Source organism: Lithobates pipiens, unplaced genomic scaffold (genome assembly GCF_037356315.1).
Source record: "Lithobates pipiens isolate NorthernLeopardFrog02 unplaced genomic scaffold, aLitPip1_a1.2 Scaffold_13, whole genome shotgun sequence".
Classification (NCBI taxonomy): Eukaryota; Metazoa; Chordata; class Amphibia; order Anura; family Ranidae; genus Lithobates; species Lithobates pipiens.
In genome coordinates, this window is record NW_027507718.1 from 333,191,737 (window position 1) to 333,217,399 (window position 25,663).

A 25,663-nucleotide genomic window follows, 5' to 3' on the forward strand; every position below is an offset into this window, starting at 1 on the left:
CGCATATAGCTCTGATCCTGAAAGAAGCAAAGGACCCTATGGCAGTTGAAAGCTATAGACCAATCTCATTATTGAATTCTGATATTAAATTGTTCGCAAAAATTATTGCAGAACGATTGAAGCCCTATCTGCCAGAATGGATACAGAATGACCAGGTGGGGTTTATTCAAGGTAGAGAGGGGAGAGACAATGCATTGAAGACCATAATGTTAATACAGAAAGCTATTAGGCAGGGTACCCCCACTGTACTCACGTCAATAGATGCTAAAAAACCATTTGACAGGGTCAGTTGGGGGTTCCTTTTTGAGACTTTGAAACATCGGGGGATAGGAGAGAGGATGAGGGGATGGATAGAAGCCCACTAATTTCGCCGCAAAGCTAGAATAAGAATCAATGGGACCCTGTCTTGCCCCCTTGATCTTTTTAACGGGACAAGACAGGGTTGCCCACTTTCCCCACTTCTGTTTATAATGACATTAGAACCCCTTCTGGCTGCTATAAGGAAGAACCAAGATATCCAAGGAATACCGGTTTGAGGGACGGAGTATAAGACCGCCGCTTTTGCAGATCTGTTGCTTTATATCTCTAATCCTAGAATCTCTATCCCGGCGATCTTGAAGGAACTCTTAAAATTTGGAAAATTTTCCAATTTTAAAGTGAATATGACCAAATCGGAGATATTAAATTTAAACCTACCTGAAGAAGACCAGAGTGCAATTCAAACTAAACTACCCTTCAGGTGGTGTAAGAAAGAACTTGGTTATCTGGGAATAAAGTTGACGGCAAGGGTGGGGGATTTGTTTGAGGCTAATTACATTCCCCTCCTTAATAAAATTAAAAAGCAACTAAGATTCAATATAAAGCCCTTTCATGGATCAGGAAAATAAAACGCAGTTAAAGAGGGATTTCACTGTGAAAAAAAATATTAAAGGCCAGAATCTACAAATACTGCAGCTGCTGACTTTTAATAAATGGACACTCACCTGTCCCAGGGTCCAGCGATGTCGGCAGCCGAGGCCGATCGATTGCTCGGCTCTCGGCTGCTGCCGCCACCATTCTAGATGAGGGAATAAGGAAGTGAAGCGTTGTGGCTTCACTTCCCGGTTCCCTACTGCGCATGCGCGAGTCGCGCCGCGCAATAAGAATTGTCCGCGCTGTCTCTGGGACCCGTGTGTGTCCCAGCAGACAGCACGCAAGGACAGGAAGAGACATAGACTCCCGTGGGAGACTATGCCCGGAAGTGGGTGTAAATACCTGTCTTTGACAGGTATCTGCACCCCCCTCCCCCCTGAAAGGTGCCACTTTAGGGTGGAACTCCACTTTAAAATGTTCATACTACCAATCTTCACATACACATGTCAAATGGTCCTAATCCCTCTCCCACAAGCGTACCTTAATAAATTAAAAACCATGATTATAAGATTTATTTGGAGGAGAAGTAAATGCGCGCGGATTGCATTCAATATAATAGCCAGAGGAAAGGATAGAGGGGGCTTGGGAGCACCGGATTTTAAAAAATATTACAAGGCTGTTGTATCTAGAATAACTGACTGGACCCACAACAAAAAGGGTAAGGATTGGGTAGAACTAGAATTTAATTTAAAGAGGGATTCCACCTACAAAAAAAATATTAAAAGCCAGCAGCTATAAATACTACAGCTGCTGACTTTTAATAAATGGACACTCCCCTGTCCCGGGTTCCAGCGATGCCGGCAGCCGAGGCCGATCGATCGGCTCTCGGCTGCTGCCGCCACCATTCTAGGTAAGGGAATCAGGAAGTGAAGCGAATCGGCTTCACTTCCCGGTTCCCTACTGCGCATGCGCGAGTTGCGCAGCGCAATAGGAATTCTCCTCTCTGTCTCTGAGACCCGTGTGTGTCCCAGCAGACAACGCGGCAGGACAGGAAATGGCGTAGACTCCCACGGGAGTCTATGCCCGGAAGTGGGTGTAAATACCTGTCTTTGACAGGTATCTCCACCCCCTCCCCCCTGAAAGGTGCCAATTGTGACACCGGAGGGGGGGGGGGGGTTCCGATCAGCGGAGGTTCCACTTTAGGGTGGAACCCCGCTTTAAGTAAGAGGAAAATAGGGGGATTAATATGGATTCCGGCACGATTCAAAGAATTAGGAGCCAACACAAGCATATTGACAAAAAAATCACTTTGGGTTTGGGATACAATAAATAAGACACATAACTGGGAGTACAATTCACCATTAACCCCGTTACTTGACACAAAATTTTTTAGACCAGGGAAAGAGGAGTATATGTATTTTAGCAGGTGGGCAAAAAATGATATTATTAGATTACAGGATGTTATGGAAGGAAATAGATTATGCACATATGAGGAAATTATAGGGAAATGGGGGCATAAAGCACTTGACAACTGGAGATATGCACAACTACACCATTTTACCCAGTCCTTACCACAGCCAGAGGGGAAAGGAGCAACTTAGACCCCTGGAGAAGTTATTGGAGACTTCTCAAAGTCTTGAAAAAAGAATATCAAAAATATATAAAATTTTGATACACGAGGCAGATTACGAATATCCTTCATATCTAGAAAAGTGGGAAAGAGAAATAGGGCCTTTAAGTAAGGACGAACATAGGAACAGGATTATAAGGCGAACTTATTTGGTGGCCAAAGATACACAAACAAGAGAAATGTCGTAAAACTTTTAGCAAGGTGGTATATAACTCCACAAATGGGAAAAAAATTAGTGGGGAGAATCCCTCAGCGTGTTGGAGAGGCTGCCCGGTATTGGGAACCCTTGCACACCTGTGGTGGGATTGTCCTAAAATACTCATTTTTGGGGGAAAAAATAATCAAAGCTAGTTTTAAAGTAACAGGAGTAAAGATTAGGAAGTGCTCATGGGTTTGCCTATTCCATGATTCAGAAAAGGGGGAGAGGCAATATGGGAACTCCCTGGTCCCCTGCTTATTGAATTCTGTGAAGGCGCTAATACCGCGAAGATGGAAAATCCAGGAACCTCTATCAACGAAAGAGTGGGTAGAAAGAGTAGAAAGAACAAGAAACATTGAGGAGATAATATAAGTTAGAGGAAACAGAGGAGAGATATTATAATAGGTGGCAGCAATGGTTGCAGTTCAGAAAAACGGAAAACTATTTGAGGTTACTTGAATGTTAAAGGGGTATAATGAAGGAAGGAGCGAGTGAGAGATGGGCAGAAGGACAATGGAAGCCCTTGTGGGTTGTAAGTTGTTCTGGGGGGAGAGGGGAGGGGAAAAGGGGTAAAGTAATTACTTAATATAAGGATTTGTTGTCGCTTAAATGGTATTTTTTGTAATAGTGGAAAATTTCTGCTGAAAATAAAGAATAAAAATAAATAAATTAAGTTATTGCTGAAGTATGTGCCCCACCATGATAGCCTCAGATTGAAGGACCCTGAATTGGGAGCACTAGAGGACCCGCTTTGCCTAATTGGAAAGCAACTTTATATGCCAGTGCTATTTTTCCCTAATATTTGCCTGATTAAAGTAGGCCTAACTTTACAGTTTAGGTCCGCTTTAGGCAAATGCATATTTTGGAACATTCTACATTTATATGATGCAACACTGAAATGTTTTGTTATCAGTCTACATGTCAGAACTCAACGTGATTTGTATTTTACAATTTTAAGTTCAGATTTGTTGCCTTGAGAAAAACAGAAAAAGCTATTTTATTTTCTCCTAATATTCTCCCATAACTGATATTACAAAAAATAAAAAATAAAAAAAAAAACTCCATTGTGATGATTCACAACTGCAATTATCTCCTGGCCTGGTTGTGGAGGATAAGAATATGAATGAGAAAGAATGATTTAATGTACACCGCTTTGACTGTTGTCTTTGGGAGATAGCCTCTTCTCCTATTCTTCAAGTGTTGTAATTCAATGAAGGTTTGAATGATTTCCATGATCCTTTGCTATATTCATCCAGTCTCCTACATCCTAAGGGAGTTACAATTTTAAAAACCGAAACGCATTAAGCACTTGGAATGATTATACGGGACCAATTCTGAAAGTATTTCTGACACAAGGACAGCAGAAGGGAAGACTGTACATCTGCAGTGGAATGGGAATAAAGGACACTTATTAGTGCTTAACGAAGAGCTCAGTGTCACACACAAGACGATCTGATTTAAATATAAGAAGGTTTCACGGTCGGCGTGATGAATGCAACTGATTGGCTGATGTGTTTAGCTTAATTTCTCTTGACATCTTAATCCTTCCTACCCGTCAGTTAGCGCCTGAACATTAACATAAGTCAGACACATCAGCCATAATAAAGGCTTAAATATTGTACACTCTATCAGTGTTAGTACATATTTGAGAACATCCTGTGCTACCATTTACAATGCTCTCCCTTTCAAACATTGTTTATTCTTATGAACATTGGTGACCTTTGTGTTTTAGCATTCACAATGAATGAAATGTCATGAACAAACTAATTTGGAAGTCATTGTGTTCCATTTTTACTTCATTGTAATTTTGTAAAAATAAAAATTAAAAGCTGAATTTCAGAAATTCAGCCACTTTATAAAAAGTGCAGGCAGACTAGCAGTTAAGTCCAAGAAGGTGCATGACATCTGGGCTTCTCTTATTTATTTCTGATATGACAGGTTAATGGCTCCGTGGAGCATACACTGGCACTCGGGGCTGTGAGAGACACACGGAGCAGCTATGCCAGTCCTCCCCTCTGCTGTCCATCCAGAGAAGCCTTTGCATTTAGTAAACGCATTCACATAATACAAAGGCTACCGGAAATACAGCAACAGTCGTCTTTCTGTTCAGGAGATGTCATGCAGCTTTTGGGACTTAACTGTGTACCTTTTCTTTATTTTTCAAAAAAGTAGCTGAAATCCTTGAATTCAGCCTTCAGTTTTGTTCTAGTAGCCACAAAAAAAAAAAAAAAAAAAAAAACAACACCTCTCTGCCACACTTTTTTCAGTTGAAGTTCAAAATCATGATAAAATCATATGGCAGGCGCAGAATCTTGCAACTATCTATAGCAGGGCTCGACAAACCCCAGGCGCCAGGTCGCCAATGCGACCAGAAATCGCAACCTGGCGCCGAAGATGCCACCAGCCCACCCACTATTGATGCCCCAGACATGCAGTGCATTAACACTGACTGCCGTCCTCCTCCCTCGTCCACACTCAGCGGTGCCGCGCTAATTGTGTGAAACTGACAAGCAACGGAGAGAGGAGGATCTGTTAGATTTCAGCTTGATGTCGGGGTGGGCGGATCCGTCCGGGGTGGGCGGGACCCAGCAGCTATCAAACATCAGCCAATGGGATCTGGGTGGGCTACTACGTGTATGTGGACCCGCCCCTTTTCTTAAACAGCCCAATCGTTGGCTGATGTTTGATAGCTGCTGAGTCCCGCCCACCTGGCTGGGCCCCACCCACCCTGACATCAAACTCAAATCCGACATATCCGCCTCTCTGTTACTTGTCAGTTTCACACCCCGGCTGGGTCCCGCCCATTCCGACATTAAGCTCAATTCTGACAGCTCCTCTGTTACATTTCAGTAACCGAGTGCTCTGTGTGAAACCTGCCAGTGCCATCTGCCAGTGCCACCGCCACCGCCAATCAGTGCCACCAACCAGTGCCACCACCAATCAGTGCCACCTACCAGTGCCACCGTCAGTCAGTGCCACCTGCCAGTGCCGAGTGTCACCGTCAATCAGTGCCACCTGCCAGTGCCATCTGCCACCGCCAATCAGTGCCACCTGCCACCGCCAACCAGTGCCACCTGCCACCGCCAACCAGTGCCAACTAGTGCCACCGCCAACCAGTGCCAACTAGTGCCACCGCCAACCAGTGCCAACTAGTGCCACCACCAACCAGTGCCACCTGCCAACACCAACCAGTGCCACCACCAATCAGTGCCATCTGCCAGTGACTAGTGCCACCGCCAACCAGGGCCACCTGCCAATTCCAAACCAGTGTCACCTGCCAATGCCAACCAGTGTCACCTGCCAATGCCAACCAGTGTCACCTGCCAATGCCAACCAGTGTCACCTGCCAATGCCAACCAGTGTCACCTGCCAATGCCAACCAGTGTCACCTGCCAATGCCATCTAACAGTTCCACGTGCCTGCCACCGCCAATCAGTGCCCACTGCCAGTGCCAACCAGTGACACCTGCCAGTGCCAACCAGTGACACCTGCCAGTGCCAACCAGTGACACCTGCCAGTGGCACTGCCAATCAGTGCCACCTGCCAGTGCCACCGCCAATCAGTGCCACCTGCCAGTGCCACCGTCAATCAGTGCCACCCGCCAACACCAACCAGTGCTACCGCCAATTAGTGCCATCTGCCAGTGACAACTAGTGCCACCGCCAACCAGGGTCACCTGCCATCACCAACCAGGACCACCTGCCACTTCCAAACCAGTGCCACCTGCCAATCAGTGCCACCTGCCAGTTCCAAACCAGTGTCACCTGTCAATGCCAACCAGTGTCATCTGCCAATGCCAACCAGTGTCACCTGCCGGTGCCATCTGGCAGTTCCACGTGCCTGCCAGTGCCACCTGCCAGTGCCATCTGTTGCCAGCGCCACCTGCCAGTGCCATCTGTTGCCAGCCTTACTCTTTCTGGTCAGCCCATAACCCTGATGTAACAGCGTTTCAATGGAGTTATTGACTGGGTGCTCCATTGTGAGTTAGGGATAGGGGGTGAAAATGAGTGGCCTTACCCCGGGAGCTGACAATCCATACCACTCTAAAAAAATAAAAATAAAAAAAAAACTGGCTCCTAACTTTTTTTAACTGGCTCCTAAATTCAAAGCAAATTTGTCAACCCCTGATCTATAGACCATCTCTGACAAATTTTGACCCCATTCAAGAACAACTTTTTTTCCATTGTCTTTAAACTTCAGTTAAGTAGTTCAGCCAAGCTAGTTCATAAAGTTGGGAGGCTTTGCCATAAAAAAAGTTAAAGGCAATGAAGTGGATAAATGGCAGAGCTGCAATTGTTTTTTGCACGTGCCACGTTTTGTTTTATTTTTTCTAGCCCAATAAAATTACCAAATACTGAGTTTTAGAAACTGCAGACATCTAAAAGTTGTCCCTGTAATAATTGTGCTACCTTGAAAAAGTCCTCATAAAAAGGTCTTCTTTAAGATTGCACATTACTATTCATTCCTATTGGGCGAGCCATATTCTGCAGGAACACTGCAGGCCACCATGAGTAAAGCACCCCATGAGAATGAAAGGGGCCACTGTGCGCATACCCAGGTAAGAGTCTTTGGGATGCTTCAGAAGCAAGAAGTCTTACATTGAAGATCACTGGATGCTGGAGGACAATGGTGAGTACTGGACCAGATGGGCTGCACTCAATAACAGACAACTTGTTCCAAAAGTATAGTTGTCCCTTAATGTTATCAGTGGCCCTTGGTAGTCGTACCTGTTTATACAACTATGTATCACATGACTGGTTTCCTGAGGTTTTAAAGTAAACCGATATTTACGCAAATCTCTATGCTTTTTGCATAAAACGCTCCTTCAACACACATATAGCAGCATAAAATACAATTGAATCATCTATAATGTATAATGAAGTGAATTGCATTTTATGCTGTTGCTGCTATTTATGAATTAAAAGAGCTGCTTTATACTTTTGAATTGAGAGTACTACAGTCCAGGTGAGAGTTGAAGACATGCTCTCCCTGTTTATTCCAATAACAGCGTAACTGGTGTACAGGGCAATATTTGAATAAGGCATGTGACTTTTCAATTACATTCTTTTGAATTACATGATCTAAGACATACCCCTTTAAGAGCCATTCATTGATTGGAGTAAGTGACAGCACTTGTAGGAAAAACCATATTGCAGTTGGAAAGAAGACGAGTGTAAACAACTGAACGAAGAGGTGAAGTTTCACGTGCATCAATGCGCTGGTCAATTCCTAAAAGAGAACATTTACAATATTAATAAACTGTGAAGATATTTATACAGTAAAAAACTAAAAATCAAGAAGATTGGGTTGTAGGGTTCAAACCCACATGGTAGCAGTCACGGGCATCAAAACACATTTTAACAGGTACGAAAGGATAGACACCCACACCAAAAAGCATAAAATGACCAATCAAAAATATTTTTTTTATACAATCTGTTTACACTACGAAGTATACAAACATGACTAGAAAACCGAGGTCGAAAGAAGGGGGGGAGCAGGAGAGAGCGTGCGTGAGAGGGAGAGAGAACGAGAGGAGGGGGGGAGGGGGGGAGAGCGCGGAGAGGGGGGAGAGAGAGAGACCGAGCGCTGGGGGGGAGAGAGACCGAGCGCTAGGGGGGGAGAGAGACCGAGCGCTAGGGGGGGGAGAGAGACCGAGCGCTAGGGGGGGGAGAGAGACCGAGCGCTAGGGGGGGGAGAGAGACCGAGCGCTAGGGGGGGGAGAGAGACCGAGCGCTAGGGGGGGGAGAGAGACCGAGCGCTAGGGGGGGGAGAGAGACCGAGCGCTGGGGGGGAGAGAGACCGAGCGCTAGGGGGGGGGAGAGACCGAGCGCTAGGGGGGGAGAGACCGAGCGCTGGGGGGGGGGAGAGAGACCGAGCGCTAGGGGGGGGGAGAGAGACCGAGCGCTAGGGGGGGGGGGAGAGAGACCGAGCGCTAGGGGGGGGAGAGAGACCGAGCGCTAGGGGGGGGGAGAGAGACCGAGCGCTAGGGGGGGGAGAGAGACCGAGCGCTAGGGGGGGGGGGAGAGAGACCGAGCGCTAGGGGGGGGGAGAGAGACCGAGCGCTGGGGGGGAGAGAGACCGAGCGCTGGGGGGGAGAGAGACCGAGCGCTAGGGGGGGAGAGAGACCGAGCGCTGGGGGGGGGGGGGGGAGAGACCGAGCGCTAGGGGGGGAGAGAGACCGAGCGCTGGGGGGGGGAGAGAGAGACCGAGCGCTAGGGGGAGGGGAGAGAGCGCTCGAGCGAGGAAGAAAAAAACGTTACTGTGTTAATAAATGTGATATTTTATCTAGACACCAATACCAGCATATGTAAACAATTGAAATGGAGAAGGAGGACCCAGCAAGGTTTTTATAGAATATTTTATATTATTTTGTATAGAGTAAACAAGTGGTAAAAGAAAATGCTTTCATTTTTTTTTGTTTACGCTGTTTGGTGGGTGTCTATATCCTTCAGATTTCGGCACCCACCATAAAATATTAATATACTATTAGTAAATTTCAGTATAGAAGATTACACATATCTACCACCCTGGTTTCACTAACCTAATTGTCATCGTATTCATCACGCCCTTGAAGCCTGCCAGCTCCTGGGTACATTAAGACAATCGTCTTGCTCTGTATATAGCATTATATTATGGCATTCTGATGGTCAATTGTTGCATGGAGTTGTAAAACATATTCCACTTTTTTTTTTTTTTTTTTTCTTAACACAAAACAATAGATAGGCGCTACCTTTGTGAAAGGGGCTCCTGGTTAAAAAAATTTTTTTTTTTAAAAGGTGTATATTGTGAGGCACTGGCTGGAATTGTTGATGCTGTATATGTGTCACCTAAGTTTCTCACACTTCATGGTGAGGGGCTCCAGGATTTATGACGAACATGGAGAAAACAAAACATTTGTTTTCCTAGCACCTTAAAAAGCCCTGGATCCCAGAGGGTTTAAAGGCTTCATGAACACGGGATGTGTTTACAAACTCTCCTGAACGATTAAAACTTGACAGATAGTAACCCACGTTTAAAATGTCTGTTTTGCCGCGTTTACATGCTGCGTTTACGTTTAGAAGCGTTTTTCCAAAATAACCAAAAATGAAAAACTCCTGTAAATGAAAACACGGCAAAACGCGAGTTTTCGTGTTTAGAGGCGTTTGGCGCTTGAAATGCCTCTAAACTAAGCTTTTGAACCCATTTTTTTGTGTTCCCAAAAAAAAAAAAAAAAAAGCCTATAAACTCAACTGCCTAGAAACGACTGTAAAAGACCTTGTGTACATGTAGTGATAAGATAACAGAGGATAAAAAAAAAAAAAAAAATGCCCAACTGCTCCTAAACATCTGTTTACCAGCAGCAGTGTACATGAGGCCTCAGTGCTTTTGGTTGATAAAGCCTCCATCCCTAGGCCCACATCTTATCTGGCAGGCAGACTGACTCGTTGCTGTGCACAGGCCTTTCTACACTATATCAGTGTTTCTCAACTCCAGTCCTCAAGGCACCCCAACAGGTCATGTTTTTAGGCTTTCCATTATTTTTCAGTTTCACTGCCTTAGCAATCACCACAGCAATTTCATCTGAAGAAAATCCTGAAAACATGACCTGTTGGGGTGCCTTGAGGACTGGAGTTGAGAAACACTGCCATAGACACTCCTAGACCTATTGGGCAGCCTTCCCAGAAGAGTTGAAGATGTTATAGCTGCAAAGGGTGGGCCAACTCAATACTGAACCTTATGGACTAAGAAGTAAGAAGCCATTAACCACTTGACCACTGGGCACTTAAACACCCTTAATAACCAGACCAATTTTCAGCTTTCGGTGCTCTCGCATTTTGAATGACAATTACTCAGTCATGCAACACTGGACCTATATGAAATTTTTGTCCTTTTTTTCACACAAATAGAGCTTTCTTTTGGTGGTATTTAATCACCGCTGGGGTTTTTTTTTTTTTGTGCTATAAAAGAAAAAATACCGAAAATTCTGTAAAAAAACGAATTTTTCTTTGTTTCTGTTAGAAAATTTAGCAGATTAGAAATTTTTTCTTCATAAATTTTGGCCAAAATTTATACTACTACATATCTTTGGTAAAAATAAGTACAAATTGGTGGATATTATTTGGTCTTTGTGAAAGTTATAGAGTCCACAAGCTATGGTGCCAATATCTGAAAATTGATCACACCTGAAGTACTGACGGCCTATTTCAATTCTTGAGACCCTAACATGCCAGAAAAGTACAAATACCCCCCAAATGACCCCTTTTTGGAAAGAAGACATTCCAAGGTATTTAGTAAGAGGCATGATGAGTTTTTTGAAGTTGTCATTTTTTCCCACAATTCTTTGCAAAATCAAGATTCTTTTTACTTTTTTTTTTTTTTTTCACAAAATTGTCATATTATCAGGTTATTTCTCACACACAGCATATGCATACCACAAATTACACCCCAAAACACATTCTGCTATTACTCCCGAGTATGGTGATACCACATGTGTGAGACTTTTACACAGCGTGGCCACATACAGAGGCCCAACATGCAGGGAGCGCCATCAGGCGTTCTGGAGCACCCAGGACAATTCTGACATTTCTCTCCTACATGTAAAAATCATCATTTATTTGCTAGAAAATTACATAGAACTCCAAAACATTATATATGTTTTTTTAGCAAACACCCTGGAGAATACAATGGTGATCGTTGCAACTTTTTATCTCGCACGGTATTTGCGCAGTAATTTTTCGAATGCTTTTTTTTGGAAAAAAAACTGTTTTGTGCTTAAAAAAAAAAAAACACAGTAAAGTTAGCCCAATTTTTGCATAATGTGAAAGATGAAGTTACACTGAGTAAATAGATACCTAATATGTCACTCTTCAAAATTGCACACGCTCGTGGAATGGCGGCAAACGTCGCTACTTAAAAATCCCCATAGGCGACGATTTACATTTTTTTTACTGGTTATATGTTTTGAGTTACAGAGGAGGTCTAGGGCTAGAATTATTTCTCTCGCTCTAACGTTCGCAGCGATACCTCACATGTGTGGTTTGAACACCGTTTTCATATGTGGGCGGGACTTACGCATGCGTTCGCTTCTGCATGCGAGCACATGGGGACAGGGGCGCTTTAAAAAGTACCAGTTACTTACCGGTAACTGTCTTTCTGGGAAATCTTCCAGGACGGCACACCTGAGAGATGAGAGGCTCCTCCCTACAGGAAACACAATCAATCGACAGCTGTTTTAAGTCCCCACCCTTCCCCTTGATCCTCAGTTTGTAGAGAAGTAACTCCTGAACCAGGTTCACAAGGGAAATCATTCCTCATAGGTACTCACCTTCTAGTGTTCTAGAATTTTCCCTCCTCCAACGGGCGGGAAGTAGGCCTGCCGTCCTGGAAGATTTCCCAGAAAGACAGTTACCGGTAAGTAACTGGTACTTTTCTCAAGTCATCTTCCAGGACGGCACACCTGAGAGGATAAACAAGTACCTCAGGCCTACCTTAGGGTGGGGCCACTGCAAAACCCTCTTGGCGAACCTTGGCTCTGCAGTGAGCTTTACCTCCATTCCATACGCTCATATGCTTGATGAAGGCATCTTAGCTGGATCATGCGGCTGATCTGCAGGTCTGCTCCACAGATGTTCCTGCCTTTTCCGCTTCAGATGCAGTATCTAGGTGAAATGGGCTCTTAAAAATGGAATCAGAAAACATGTTAAACTTGTAGGTTAGCAATGTTGCCTATCTCACACATCTAACAACCATGGCCTATTATGCCTGTAGGTGCTACTTAGAACCACTAAAAAGATAAATAAGAGACCTGTGTAAGACAAGGACACTACATTAATCAATAAGAGGGCCTGTCTTAACACTATCCTGTTGAGGGAAATAAAACTGCTTCCTTTTTATCTTTATGTCAGCAAAAGACTAAAGGGAAGCCTACTTAAGGGAAATAGATTAACAGAAGCTTGAACCCTGGGTTTAAGGCACGCCCCAATCTATGTCCTTACTTACGCCTGAGAGCCTTCTTCAGGAGATTAAAGTCCCTAGCAGGAGTAGACTACCCATATTGCTATGTCTAGTTTTGCTAAAAGGGCAAAATGAAGGCCATGCACCGAGCCGAAACCTATTCGATCGGGTATACATCTTTATACTTCATCCTTGGGCCCTAATACTCCTCTGAACAGAACTCTCCAAGTTCTTACTAAACAGGGCGATTCATTATCCCCTTCCTCCATTGTCCGATAACCCTACAGGGCTTCAACCCTAGGAAATGGTTCTGGCATCCCTGAATGCAAGTGGTCAAGGTTTTCTGACATGTGGCAGCTGCAGCCCGAACTCCTGGCCCCTCCATGGAAAAGAAGGCTGAAATACAAAAAGGTGATACATGTATTATTAATATCACAAATAAAATGATCATAGATTGTGGGCACGGCACAATAGATTTAGACAGAAAGGACACAAGCATAGACAACAATGTTGTGTGCCTGAGTGTGACTAGCTAAACCAATATATCAAATATGGGAAGAGACCCAAATCTGAACCTCAACGTAGACAAACAGTCCTCATAGTCTGGTTTTCTGATGTGCTGCCAAGATGTAAAAACATTAAGACTCAAGCAAACCCTAAATGCTGCGTATTTCTTTAGTGCAGCTAGCTAGGTCATAACTGATATATAAATACGGAAAGGACAGGAACCCCCTTTACTGTTGTGCTTTACCTATGTACAGCAAAACAAGGCTATAAAGACAGAAAGACCCAAACTTCTATGTTGTGTATTTCTGACAAACCACCACAGTTATAAGATTAATATGAACACAAACTCCCGTGTTGTGCATTTTTGCTATGCCACAGGGAAAAATATGGAACACAAGACAATCCTTTCTGTCATGCACTTCTGTAGTGTAGTTCAGATAGAACCAACACTGAGAAAGGACACAAGCAACCTGCAGCATTGTGTTTTTCTGAAACAGAAAGCACCAACAAGCTTCAATCTTGAGTATTTCTGCTGTGCAACAACATAAAAGCAGACACTGAGGAAAAAGACAGACAGCCTTTACAGCTGCAATCTTTCTGGTCTGCTGCAAAATAAAACAATAACGTCATGATGAGTATTCCTGCTGTGTAGCAAAACCTCAATCAGAAGGGACAGATAAGTTTAGGGTTCCCACACCTGTGCGACCCAACCTGCGACTTGGGACTGCAAGACGCATGAGAAGTCATATACTATGGCTTCCAATGGGTACCATTTGTGTCTGTGCGACACCAGCAGTCCCTGATTCCTGGATCCACAGACCTCAAGATTACACAGGTCGCAGGGAAAAAAACAAATAGCAATTTTCAGGTCGAACAAGTAAGGGGTCCCCAATGCTGTGACTCCCTGGAGGATTGCAGCCAACAAACCCCTGCTGTGTATCCCCAAGATGCAGAAAGGTAGATCCATGAGAAACACTGCTTAGCCTGATATACAAACAATAAGGCAGTAAATATAGGACATACAGGACACAAACATTCAATCTTTGTGTATGTCTGATGTGTAGTAATATACCAATACTGAGCAGAGAGGCCACCATCCTCAATGTGTCTCTCAGCTGAGCAGCAAAAACAAAATCAGAAAAAGACAAGCAACCTTCACTGCTGTGTCCTTTCTGATATGCAGCCAATAAGGCAGTATATGCAAGACATAAAAGGACAGACAACCTTCAATCTTGTATATGTCTGATGTGCAACAATATAACAATTCTGAATAGAGATAGCACATCCATATTGAAGCGATTTGGCCTTGCGACTCAACATGTCAAATCGCATTGGCTAAAATCAGCACAACACCACTTTTTGGTGCTACACGGATTACCAAAGGCAGTATATGTACTACACCTGGCAGGGGTTCAATTTGTATTTCTACTATGTAGCCCAACAAATTCGAACCATCAATTTTCACTGCTGCCTTTCTGATAAGGCAATAATACAGGACACAAAAACCTCACAGACCTTAATGCTGTATAAATCTGATGTGCAACAATAAAACACTATGAATAGAGATAGCACATCCATATTGAAATGATTTGTCATGCGACTCAACATGTCAAATCGCATGTTTAAACTCGGCAGCCATTGCTGTTAATAGCACTGTCTGAATCAGCACAGCGCCACGCAAATCAGGACCATCAGACTTCACTGCTGCCTTTCTGATAAGTAACCAACAAGGCAGTAAAACAGGACACAAAGCCCCACAGACAGACCTCAATCTTGTGTATGTCTGATGTGCAGCAATATAACCATTATGAGCAGAGATGTCACCAGACTCAATGATGTGCATTTCTGCTGTGCAACACAAAACCAGAAAGTACAGACCACCTTCACTGTTGTATTTTTCTGATCTGTAGCCAAACAAAGCAGTACCTTTAGTATATAAAGGACAGAAAACAAGCTTCAGTGCAGTGCATTTCTGATGTACAGCAATATAGTCCTTATTAAGCAGAGATGTCACAAATCTCAATGTGTATTTCTGCTGTGCCACAAAAACATCCCAGCAAGGACAAACTTTCACTACTGATCTACTGGTGTGCAGCCAATGAGGAGTCATGGTCTATCCCTTTATGAAATAACCAACAGGCAATTTATTTCATAGGCATAGCCTGGGCTGTAGATACTAAACCTTCACCACCAGTGAAGGAACAGATCCTAAAATGGTTGGACACCCTACTATTAGTAGTAGTTGTTGTCCTACCTTACCTCCATAGACTGAGCAAACGCTAGCCAGCACAAATCCAGGTGGTGCTGATTAGCAACTAAAGTCTCAATGAGCCCAGCCCTAGAGACCAATTTAAGACCTCTCTAGAAGAGGTGGTTACCAGTTTAGCCTGGGAGGTAAATAGCTATTTGCAGGCTTCAAACAATCAATTATGTAGCTCTTGCATAGGTTTGCACAGAAAATCCTCAATTAAAAGGATGTAGGGAGCGATCTATGGTGAATCGCCTTTAGATCTGCCACTGAGTGGATTGTAGCCCAAACCAATAAAAAAAGTTTCTTCTTACCTCCTACATTATAATATAAACACAGTGTAAAGGTGGAGTGGGAGGTTGGAGCTTATGAAAGTTAACTATAGCAGGCAACCCCCAAAAGGAGGATCTGTGACAAGGGAACCCCTACTGTGCCACACAGTAGCTTGGTCTCTGCCCATCCTTGAATGTTAGGTCAGCTTTTAAACATTGTGAAGCAACTTCAGATTCCTAGCAGCTGGGCTAATAGGGCCGGTAACCTAGTGCACCTGCTGACCAGGGGAGCTTCTGAATCCACCAACCACTGCCCAATTAATAACCTGTTCAGTGGTATACCTGGCCTGTAAGTAACTTTGTATCTACCAGGTCCCCTCTGTACGCTATATTCATCCCTACTAAATGTACCACAACTGGGCATGTAGGGAGAGGCTGGCAACCTACTGCTGCGATAACCACAGTGTCTCTGCTGTAAGAGGGAGCTGTGGCTGGTGGTTTTAGCAGTGGCGTCTGCGCTATTTGTATCCCGACCCCAAGTTCTGCACTGCACCAGTCAGTATATACACGGGGAAGGGGGAGCAATGGCCTACCTACCTCTTTCTCATCTGAGGTGGTTTAGGCACACTCGTTCCTCTGCACCACCTGTCCACCATACAGCTTCTCTGATGCAAGAGGGAGCTGCGGCTGGTGTTTTTAGCAGAAGCTTAAGGGCTATTTGAATCCAGACCCCAGGTGAGATCTCAAATGCCCAGAAACCCTCTGGCTGGAATTGGGGATTTTGCAGATAATTTCCCACGGCAAAAGGAAAGTAAAGTACTCACCGTTGTCGTCTTCCTCTTTTTGCCACAGCCAGCGGGCTTGCTTTTCCATCCTTATGGTCCACACGCAAGGAGGATAGCCGCCAACGTGCTCCCCCCCCCCCCAACTGCTGTCCCCATAGGGAGGTGCTAGGTTAGGCTGTGTCCTGCACTGTACCAGTCAGTCAGTCTATATACATGGGGGGGGGGGGCAATGCCTTCCATTCCTCATTCCCATCTTCATATCTGAGGTGGTTAAGGCAGACATCCACCGTAGTAAACTGGTGCCTCCTCGCTCTAGAGAAAGGAGGATGTGGGCGCCTGCTCCTACTGACTCTCAGCCTTCCCTCCTGGGTAAGAACGCCGCTGCCATTTTCCCGAAGTTTGAAAATGACGCGGGTGCTTGTTGCCACGCTCCCTCTCCGGCAGCCCACGCGAGCTACCGGGGACCCAGGAGTCGGGGACAAGATCCCCCTGGAAAGAACCGATGGCCAGCACCCCCGTCTGAACAGCCACCTGTACAGGTAAGGAGGGGGAGACAGGATAATGGCCCCTGAAGTTCTGGGTACACCACTGTACCCAGGGTCCTTCAGCTCTCAGGGCGGCTCTTCCAATTTCTGCTGCCCGCCCTGAGGAAAAGATAGGGGAACCCCCCAGGAAGGACAAGAATATCCTACCAGACCCAGAGGCTTCCCAGGCTTGTGGTCCGGCTCCCAGGGGGAGACCACCAGCCCCAGGCTTCGGGTCATTTGGAAAAAAACAAACAGTTTCGCTGTGTAGGGAGAAACACAATCAAAAACTGAGGATCAAGGGGAAGGGTGGGGACTTAAAACAGCTGTCGATTGATTGTGTTTCCTGTAGGGAGGAGCCTCTCATCTCTCAGGTGTGCCGTCCTGGAAGATGACTTGAGAAAAAAACATTTTTTTTTTATTGTTCATTTTACTTTATTTATTTTAGTTTGACATTTTTTTCCCCAAAAATAATTTTTTTGATCACTTTTATTCCTATTACAAGGAATGTAAACATCCCTTGTAATAGGAATATGGCATGACAGGTCCTCTTTACAGTGAGATGTGGGGTCAATAAGACCCACATCTCACCTCTAAGCTGGGAAGCCTGAAAAAAAAAAAAAAAGATTCTGGCTTTGATCGTATTAGCGATTCGGTAGAAGCACCGGAGGGCGGAGGGCGGCGGGAGATGTCTATGGCTGGGTATTGCAGGGTATCACCGACTATGGCTGGGTATCTCAGAGCATGGTGTTGCAGAGTACTGCGTTGCAGAGCATTGCAGGGTATTGGCGGGTGTTGCAGAGCATTGCAGAGTGTTGCAGGGTATCGGCGGGGGTTGCAGAGCATTGCAGAGTGTTGCAGGGTATCGGCGGGGGTTGCAGAGCATTGCAGAGTGTTGCAGGGTATCGGCGGGGGTTGCAGAGCATTGCAGAGTGTTGCAGGGTATCGGCGGGGGTTGCAGAGCATTGCAGAGTGTTGCAGGGTATTGGCGGGTGTTGCAGAGCGTTGCAGGGTATTGCAGAGCGTTGCGGAGTGTTGCAGGGCATTGCGGAGTGTTGCAGGGCATTGCGGAGTGTTGCAGGGCATTGCGGAGTGTTGCAGGGCATTGCGGAGTGTTGCAGGGCATTGCGGAGTGTTGCAGGGCATTGCGGAGTGTTGCAGGGCAATGCAGAGTGTTGCAGGGCATTGCAGAGTATTTGCAGGGAATTGCAGAGTATTTGCAGGGAATTGCAGAGTATTTGCAGGGAATTGCAGAGTAATGCAGAGTATTTGCAGAGTAATGCAGAGTATTTGCAGGGAATTGCAGAGTATTTGCAGGGAATTGCAGAGTAATGCAGAGTATTTGCAGGGAATTGCAGAGTAATGCAGAGTATTTGCAGGGAATTGCAGAGTAATGCAGAGTATTTGCAGGGAATTGCAGAGTAATGCAGAGTATTTGCAGGGAATTGCAGAGTAATGCAGAGTATTTGCAGGGATTTGAGGGGTTAATTTTCGGTGAGCAGCGATGTGGGCACTGCAGATGCAGCCCACATCGCTGCTGACACCGATCTCTTCCCCCTCCGCTGTACCGATCGGTACAGAGAGGGGGAGGGAGGAACCGGCGTCATAACATGACGCCGGCTTGTTTACAAGTGATCACTCCGTCATTTGACGGAGCGATCACGTGGTAAACGGCCGCGATGAGCGGCCGTTTACCGTGATTCGTGATGCGCCGGGTCCACTGGACCCAGCGGTCACGGATGCTCTCGTGTGCGCGCCCCAGGGGGCGCGCGAGAGCAGAATTCTAGGAAGCCGTTAATTAACGGCCTCTTAGAGTTAAACAACCGCCCTGATGCCGTTAATCGGCAATGGGCGGTTGTTAAGTGGTTAAAGTTAATGTGTGTAAAGGCATTTGTGCCAATACTTTTGGTAATTTATTGTATATGTGAGCTGACTGATTCTCTGTGTTTTCTTTCGCCTTCACTGCTGCGTAAAAAGGCAGACGACAAGTAACACTACAATGATACAGGTGCTGCTTGTTTGTTTATGGAACCCATTAGAGGGCACTCTGCTAGTTTGGAACTGAACTGAGTTTAGTTAATAGCTTTAAAGAGAAGGTGTTTTTGTTGTATGCTATGGACTTGCTATCCCACAGGGAAACTGTGTGTGGCACAAACTTGTTTGGACTGTTCCTGGGTACCCCTGCTTTGTGACAGTTAGGCCTGTCTCCCCATCAAAATATATATAGTGCTTTGAAAAAGTATTCATACCCCTTGACATTTTCCACATTTGCACATCATCATATTACAACCAAAACCGTAAATGTATTTTATTAACACACCAGACGAGTCAGGGATAAGATTAAAGCATTAAAAATTATCCCAAGCTTTGAACATCTCACTTGGGCACTGTTCAATCCATCATCTGAAAATGTAAAGAGTTTGGCACAACTACAAACTTACCAAGAGATGGCCATCACCTAAACTGACAGGCGGGGCAAGTAGAAGCAGTCAAGTGGTCCATGGCAACTCTGGAGGAGCTGCAAAGAGTTACAGCTCAGGTGGGAGAATATGTCCACAGGAAAACTTTTAGTCGCGCACTCCACAAATCTGGCCTTTATGGTAGAAAGCAATAACAAGTCCCGTTTTCAGTTTGCAAGAAGCCATGTGGGGGACACAGCAAACATGTGGTCGAAGGTGCTCTGGTCAGATAAGCCCAAAATGTAATGTTTTGGCCTAAAAGCAAAACGCTATGTGTGGCAGAAAACTAACACTGCACATCACCCTGAATACACCATCCCCACCGTGAAACATGGTGGTAGCAGCATCATGTTGTGGGGATGCTTTTCTTCAGCAGGGGTAGGAAAGATGGATGGAGCCAAATACTGGGCAATCTTAGAAGAAAACCTGTTCAGAGTCTGCATAAAAAAATTGAGACTGAGGCGGAGGTTCACCTTCCAGCAGGACAACAACCCTAAACATACAGCCAGAGCTACAATGGAATGGTTTAGCTCAAAGCATATTCATGTGTTAGAATGGCCCAGTCAAAGTCCAGACCTAAATCCAATGGAGAATCTAAGGCAAGACTTGAAAATTGCTGTTCACAGACACTCCCCATCCAATCTGACAGAGCTTGAGCTATTTTACAAAGAAGAATGAGCAGAAATGTCACTCTAGATGTGCAAAGCTGGTAGAGACATCCACAAAAAGACTTGCAGCTGTAATTGCAGCGAAAGGTGGTTCTACAAAGTATTGACTTGGGGGGGGGGGGGGGTGACTACAAATGCACATCACACTTTTCAAAATTTTGAGAACCATTTATCATTTTCCTTTCACTTCACAATTATGTGCAACTTTGTGTTGCTCAATCTCATAAAATAGAAGTTTTTGGCAGTAACATGACAAAATGTGGAAAATTCCAAGGGGTATGAATACTTTTTTAAGACACTGTATGATGCACAAGCAGCCAGTCCAAGAACAAAGACAGTGAGCTGGTCTTGGCCCTGTTCTGGAGGGCAACATAACCTCCCCTTTTATTTCTATACACAATCTCAGAGTTTGCACTGCATATTTTAGCAATATGAAAACATCACACCATACACTCAACATTTTGCATTTCAAATAACTCATTTAAAAAAAAAAAATATATATATATATAATTTTTTTTTTTTTTTTTTTTTTTTTTTGGTTATGTTTAATAGGTTCTTTTTCATCCTTCATTTAACCCATGCAGCCTATTTGTAGCCACTTATTGGCTACACATTGTTAGTGCAAGGCATTTCCACTATGTGAATTTAGGTAAAGAAGATGGAAATGACGCAGGGTTCGTATTAAGATTTAGAGTATTTGTTATGAACAGAGAAAGCTGTGCTTTCTCCAGGTTTCGTAATCTTGGCTCGGGATTCGGAGTTTGTAGGTTCCGAAGTGTCTTATGTGGGACAAAACCTTCAGTCCTGTGTCTGGGCTTTGCTAGACGCCTGCAGCCGGAGTGCAAAGTTGTGCAGGGTCATTATAAGCCAGATCTGATAAGAGCACAGGGCAGTTTCTGCCATTTAGAGACACAGCTTTAGCACACATTTACATCAGGGTGATTTGGCACGCGATTTGACATGTCAAATTGCATGCCAAATCAGCGGACATTGCCGGCAATGGCACTGCACCAAATCACCAAAAGTAGTTCCTGCACTACTTTTGGCGACATCATGGAAATTTCAATAGAAATCTGTGCAGTGACCCGCAGAGATGTCTCTGAAATCGCTCCCAAAGTCGGACTGACATGCGGGTTTGAAACCGTGGGGAACCTAAGCTTAGAACCACTTTACTTTCACTATAGTTCCCGTCTGATGTGGAATCACTTAAAAACGCTCACCACTTTTGTTTTGAAATCACCCCATTCAAAATGTATGCACTCCAGGGATGACTGAATGGTATTTCATAGGGCAGGATTACTTTTGTTCAGAACAGTGGACTGTGCCTGCATAATGTGTGTAGAAATGGCCATTCTTTAATAGGACATTGACAATGCTCTTGTAAACACAAAGCACTGCCTATTGTGTTTTGCAGTCTCCCGATACTCAAATAGAAAAATCTGGAAAACATTATTTCTCTCTCACTACTTTGTTCGCAACCCCTCATTTTTCCATGGAAAAACCATGAAGGTCTTCAAACTGCAAAACTTAATTTTGGGCCCATTTACACCAGGGCAGTCCACTGTAGTGTTGCATGTACATTATATGTAGTAATGCACATTATATCGCATTATATCGCACCATAACAAATCAAAAATGAGACCAGGTGCATAGTTGTTAGCACACCACAACACATGCTAGTGTGTAATCACATGTTGATGTGCTGTAATGTAGGTGTTGTGAAAGTGCTTTGGGGTGCCATTTACAATAAAACACCACAGCACATCAGTGTGTAATGTGCACAATAGTGCCACTCAGTGTGGTAAGCCCTTAGTTAGGATCCAAGACAGCGAAACCGGATTACAGTGGAATGGTTTCAGTTCTCCCTTAGTGACCGGGTTGCAGCAACACATATGCGAAAGACAGTCGAAAATCTGATTTTGCTATAGGTCACTTGGCTCAGGAAGTATCAAAGTGATTGATCAACTTGACAGCCAAGCAACCAGCATTTTCTGAAAGCAATTGCAGTTTCACTTTTTCTCTGCATCAATTCTCATTATTTATACCAGCCAAGAGTCTCGCTTGGGTGTAGCAAGCCTTATATATATTTATTCCCACCATGGGACAAGTTCATTGCAAGGCACTCTAGAATATTGTGCTACAGGAAGTACAGCAATAATCATCTTTCACACTGAAACAAGCTACAAGTTCACAGGTTTACCTGTAAAACAGGATAAACCACAGAAAATAAGGTGAAAATTAATTTAATGCATACACCCGAGACAATACAGATGGTACAAATAAGGTCTAGATTACACTAAGCTCAGTCTGTGGAAGTGGAGGCCCCACCGTGTCTAACAAAATATAGATTTCCTGAATGCCGGGATATAAAATGCTTTCAGGATATATTAAAACAAACAACATGGGAAATAGGCTGAATGATTGCCTGTGAAAATAAAGACATGCATGTATTTCTTGCACAAATATTTAACTTTTCATTTCTCAGTCTGCTTCTTACTTGACATCTATTATACCGTTTTCCATTCTGCATTTTCCCTGTTGGTACATGAATTACATTTGTAGGATTTTGAGGTTTTTGCTGTGCTTTAATAACCATCCTCTGGAGATGTTCGGATAAATAAACGCAATTTGTCTCCAAGCTTCATTTGTAGCTGTGGTATCATACAGACCCATTAACATTCCCATGCATGCTGCCTATCTGTAATACGATGTTGCTGCCAATTTAATGGCTTTGAATCAAGAAAGGAGAGATACATAAGATGTTGTAAATGGAATTAAACACAGTAATTAGACTGCAGGCTACCTGAGTTTAGAGCCTGTGAAGTTAGGATTCCAACTACTATTTTGAACTGGAAACACAAACACCTGTGACCATTCCCCATTCAAAAAAGCAGCGTGTGATTTTAGGGCAAGTCAGCAAACAAGAAATTCTGGTACAAAGTGCATCCGGGTAGACCTTCAAATATATAGTAAATAAACAGAAGTCCACAGAAGAGCTCAACATGAGGTGCTCAGTCCATGCAAATCTTAATCGCTCTTGTGCAGAAAAACACACAACAGAAGGGTGTATTGTGAATTTCTGACCAGATCACCTTCTACCACATTTGTTGTGTCCCCAATATGGCTTCTTGCAAACTGCAAACAGGACGCCTTATTGCTTTCTTTCAACAATGGCTTTCTTCTTCTTCACATTCTTCCATAAAGGCCAGATTTGTGGAGCGCATGTCTAAAGCTGGGTTCACACCATTGCAAATTAGATGTGGGATTCCTGCATCCAATTCGCAATAGCAGGAGATTTGGACTGGCTCTCTTTGGAGCCGGTTCACATATCTCCGCAGCGGGTCCGGTGTGTTTTGCACAAAACGCTGTGCATCTTTTGTTCCGTTTCAGTTACAAATCCAACCCAAAATTCGGGGCTGAAATAGGACCTGAAAAGATGAACCAGCACACAACAGACCCCTGCTGTGCATGCTGCTCATATGTGAACTGATCCCAATAGTTGTTCTGTGGACAGATTCTCCCACCTGAGCTGTGGATCTCTGCAGCTCCTCCAGAGTTACCTTCGGTCTCTTGGCTGCTTCTCTGATTAATGCTGTCTTTGCCCGGCCTGTCAGTTTAGGTGGGCATCCATGTCTTGGTAGGTTTACAGTTATGCTATACTTTTTCCATTTTCAGATGATGGATTAAACAGTGCTCTGTGAGATGTTCAAAAGCTTGGGATATTTAATAACCTAACCCTGCTTTAAACTTCTCCACAACTTTATTCCTGACAGGTGTGTTCCTTGGCCTTCATGATGCAGTTTGTTCACGAAGGTTCTCCAATAAACCTCTGAGGGTTTCAAAAAGCAGCTGCATTTATAGTGAGATTAAATTAAGGTGGACTCTATTTACCAATTAAGTGACGTCTGAAGGCAATCAGTTCCACTAGATTTTAGAGGGGTATCAGAGTTAAGGGGGCTAAATACAAATGCATGGCACACTTTTCAGATATTTGTAAAACCTTACCTTGCGGGCGCACTCCCGAGTCCAGCATTTGCATCCGTAGACATAAATGCCGCAGCGCCTGTGTCATTGGATTTGATTGACAGCATCGGTGGCCAATGGCTGCGCTGCTATCAATCTACCCAATCAAGAGCCAGGACCCCGAGCAGAGAGGAAGAGCGCATCTCCGCTGAGTGAATGAAGGGGCTCGGGTAAGTAAAACGGGGGGATGGTCACTGCCAGAAGTAACCTCTTTAATACTGTATATATTGTGGCTGCTGGAGGTCGGATGGCTGGCATGGATATAGCCAGCATTGCTTAATCTCCCTGGCAGTATTCAAGTGTGGCTCGGGGTGGATTTTCAGTACCAAAAGCGGTAACCCCTGAGCCACAATCGCACTTTACCTACAGTACACTGTAATCTTACAGATTACATTACTGCATCAAATAATTTCGCATCCCTTTTGTCCCTAGTGGTTTGTCCAGTGCCCTGCCTGCAGTTTTATATTATAAAGCCAGGAAGCGGTCCGCATTCAATCTTGGACTTTGTGAGTAGTTACTTTTGATTTTAATAAACTTTAGAAACTTAGAAGTGGTTTTACACATGTGGAACGCTTGGCTCTTCTTTTCTGAGTCCTTATGTATGCCATGCTGAACTGGAGGCGACACATTGTGATTGGAACTGGCAATACCATTGAGTTACTGCTGGAGTTTATGTGAAGGTTTCAAGGGCTGTGTGACATCTCTAGCTTGGAGTCATATTCTTGCAGTAAGCTCCTGTGTATGGCACTAGCTGGAGGAGCACACATTGGTGTTTTTGGATGCTTTGAAGAGTTTGATTCCACATCTTTCATTTCATTTCGTTATAATATTTGATGGTAATCAGCAAGATTTATATAATCTTTTAATCTCTAAGGACATTGTTTTGCACAGTGTGGATATCTTTCTTTGATTTATTTGCTCTTTGGCTTTGGTGGACATTTAGCAATTCACCTTTCGCTTTTTAGCACAGCACCCTTTTTACATTTATTATAGCCATGGATATCTAATGGTTTGCTAGCAGCTTTTTATCTATATACCCATTACATAGTTACATAGTAACTATTTACTCATTAGCGTCATTTCACATAAAATTTAAATCAGAGAGAAATATTTCAACCTACTCTGTAATGACCAGGTCAAAATGAGAAAAGTACTGAATGTGGTGGTAGATATTGTATGTTAAAGAGTAAACCTCCATTTTCAAGTTGTACCTATAGGCAAGCATATAATAAGGCTTACCTATAGATACACTAAATATCTCCTAAACATGAGGCTTGTTATTTACTTTGTACTGTGCAGATGATGTCATTGACGCATGCGATGTGAAAAAACGCCACTCTGTGCCGTTTCTTCACTAGCAAGTGCCGTGACTGGCGCATGAGTGGGAGTGACGTCACGTGACTGTGGCCAGTCACTGAGCCAGAGTTCGTGGCCCCGGAAGGAAGAGGGGCGAACACGGATGTGGCCTCCAGCAGGTAAAGCGTGAGCTTCACTTGCAGGTAAGTGTCACATAATGTGCTGGTATGCAATGCATACTAGCATTAGCATATTAAGGTTTTACTT

General features: G+C 44.2%; 1 protein-coding gene across 1 annotated transcript in view; it reads right to left on the bottom strand.

Annotated features, from left to right (window-relative positions):
* Positions 1 to 25,663, bottom strand: part of SLC10A7 (solute carrier family 10 member 7) — a 303,157-nt gene that overhangs the window by 228,686 nt on the left and 48,808 nt on the right. Inside the window, exon 3 of the mRNA XM_077476993.1 lies at positions 7,774 to 7,910. Within this exon, the coding sequence (XP_077333119.1) occupies positions 7,774 to 7,910 (137 nt within the window). The remainder of the gene's footprint in view (positions 1 to 7,773; positions 7,911 to 25,663) is intronic.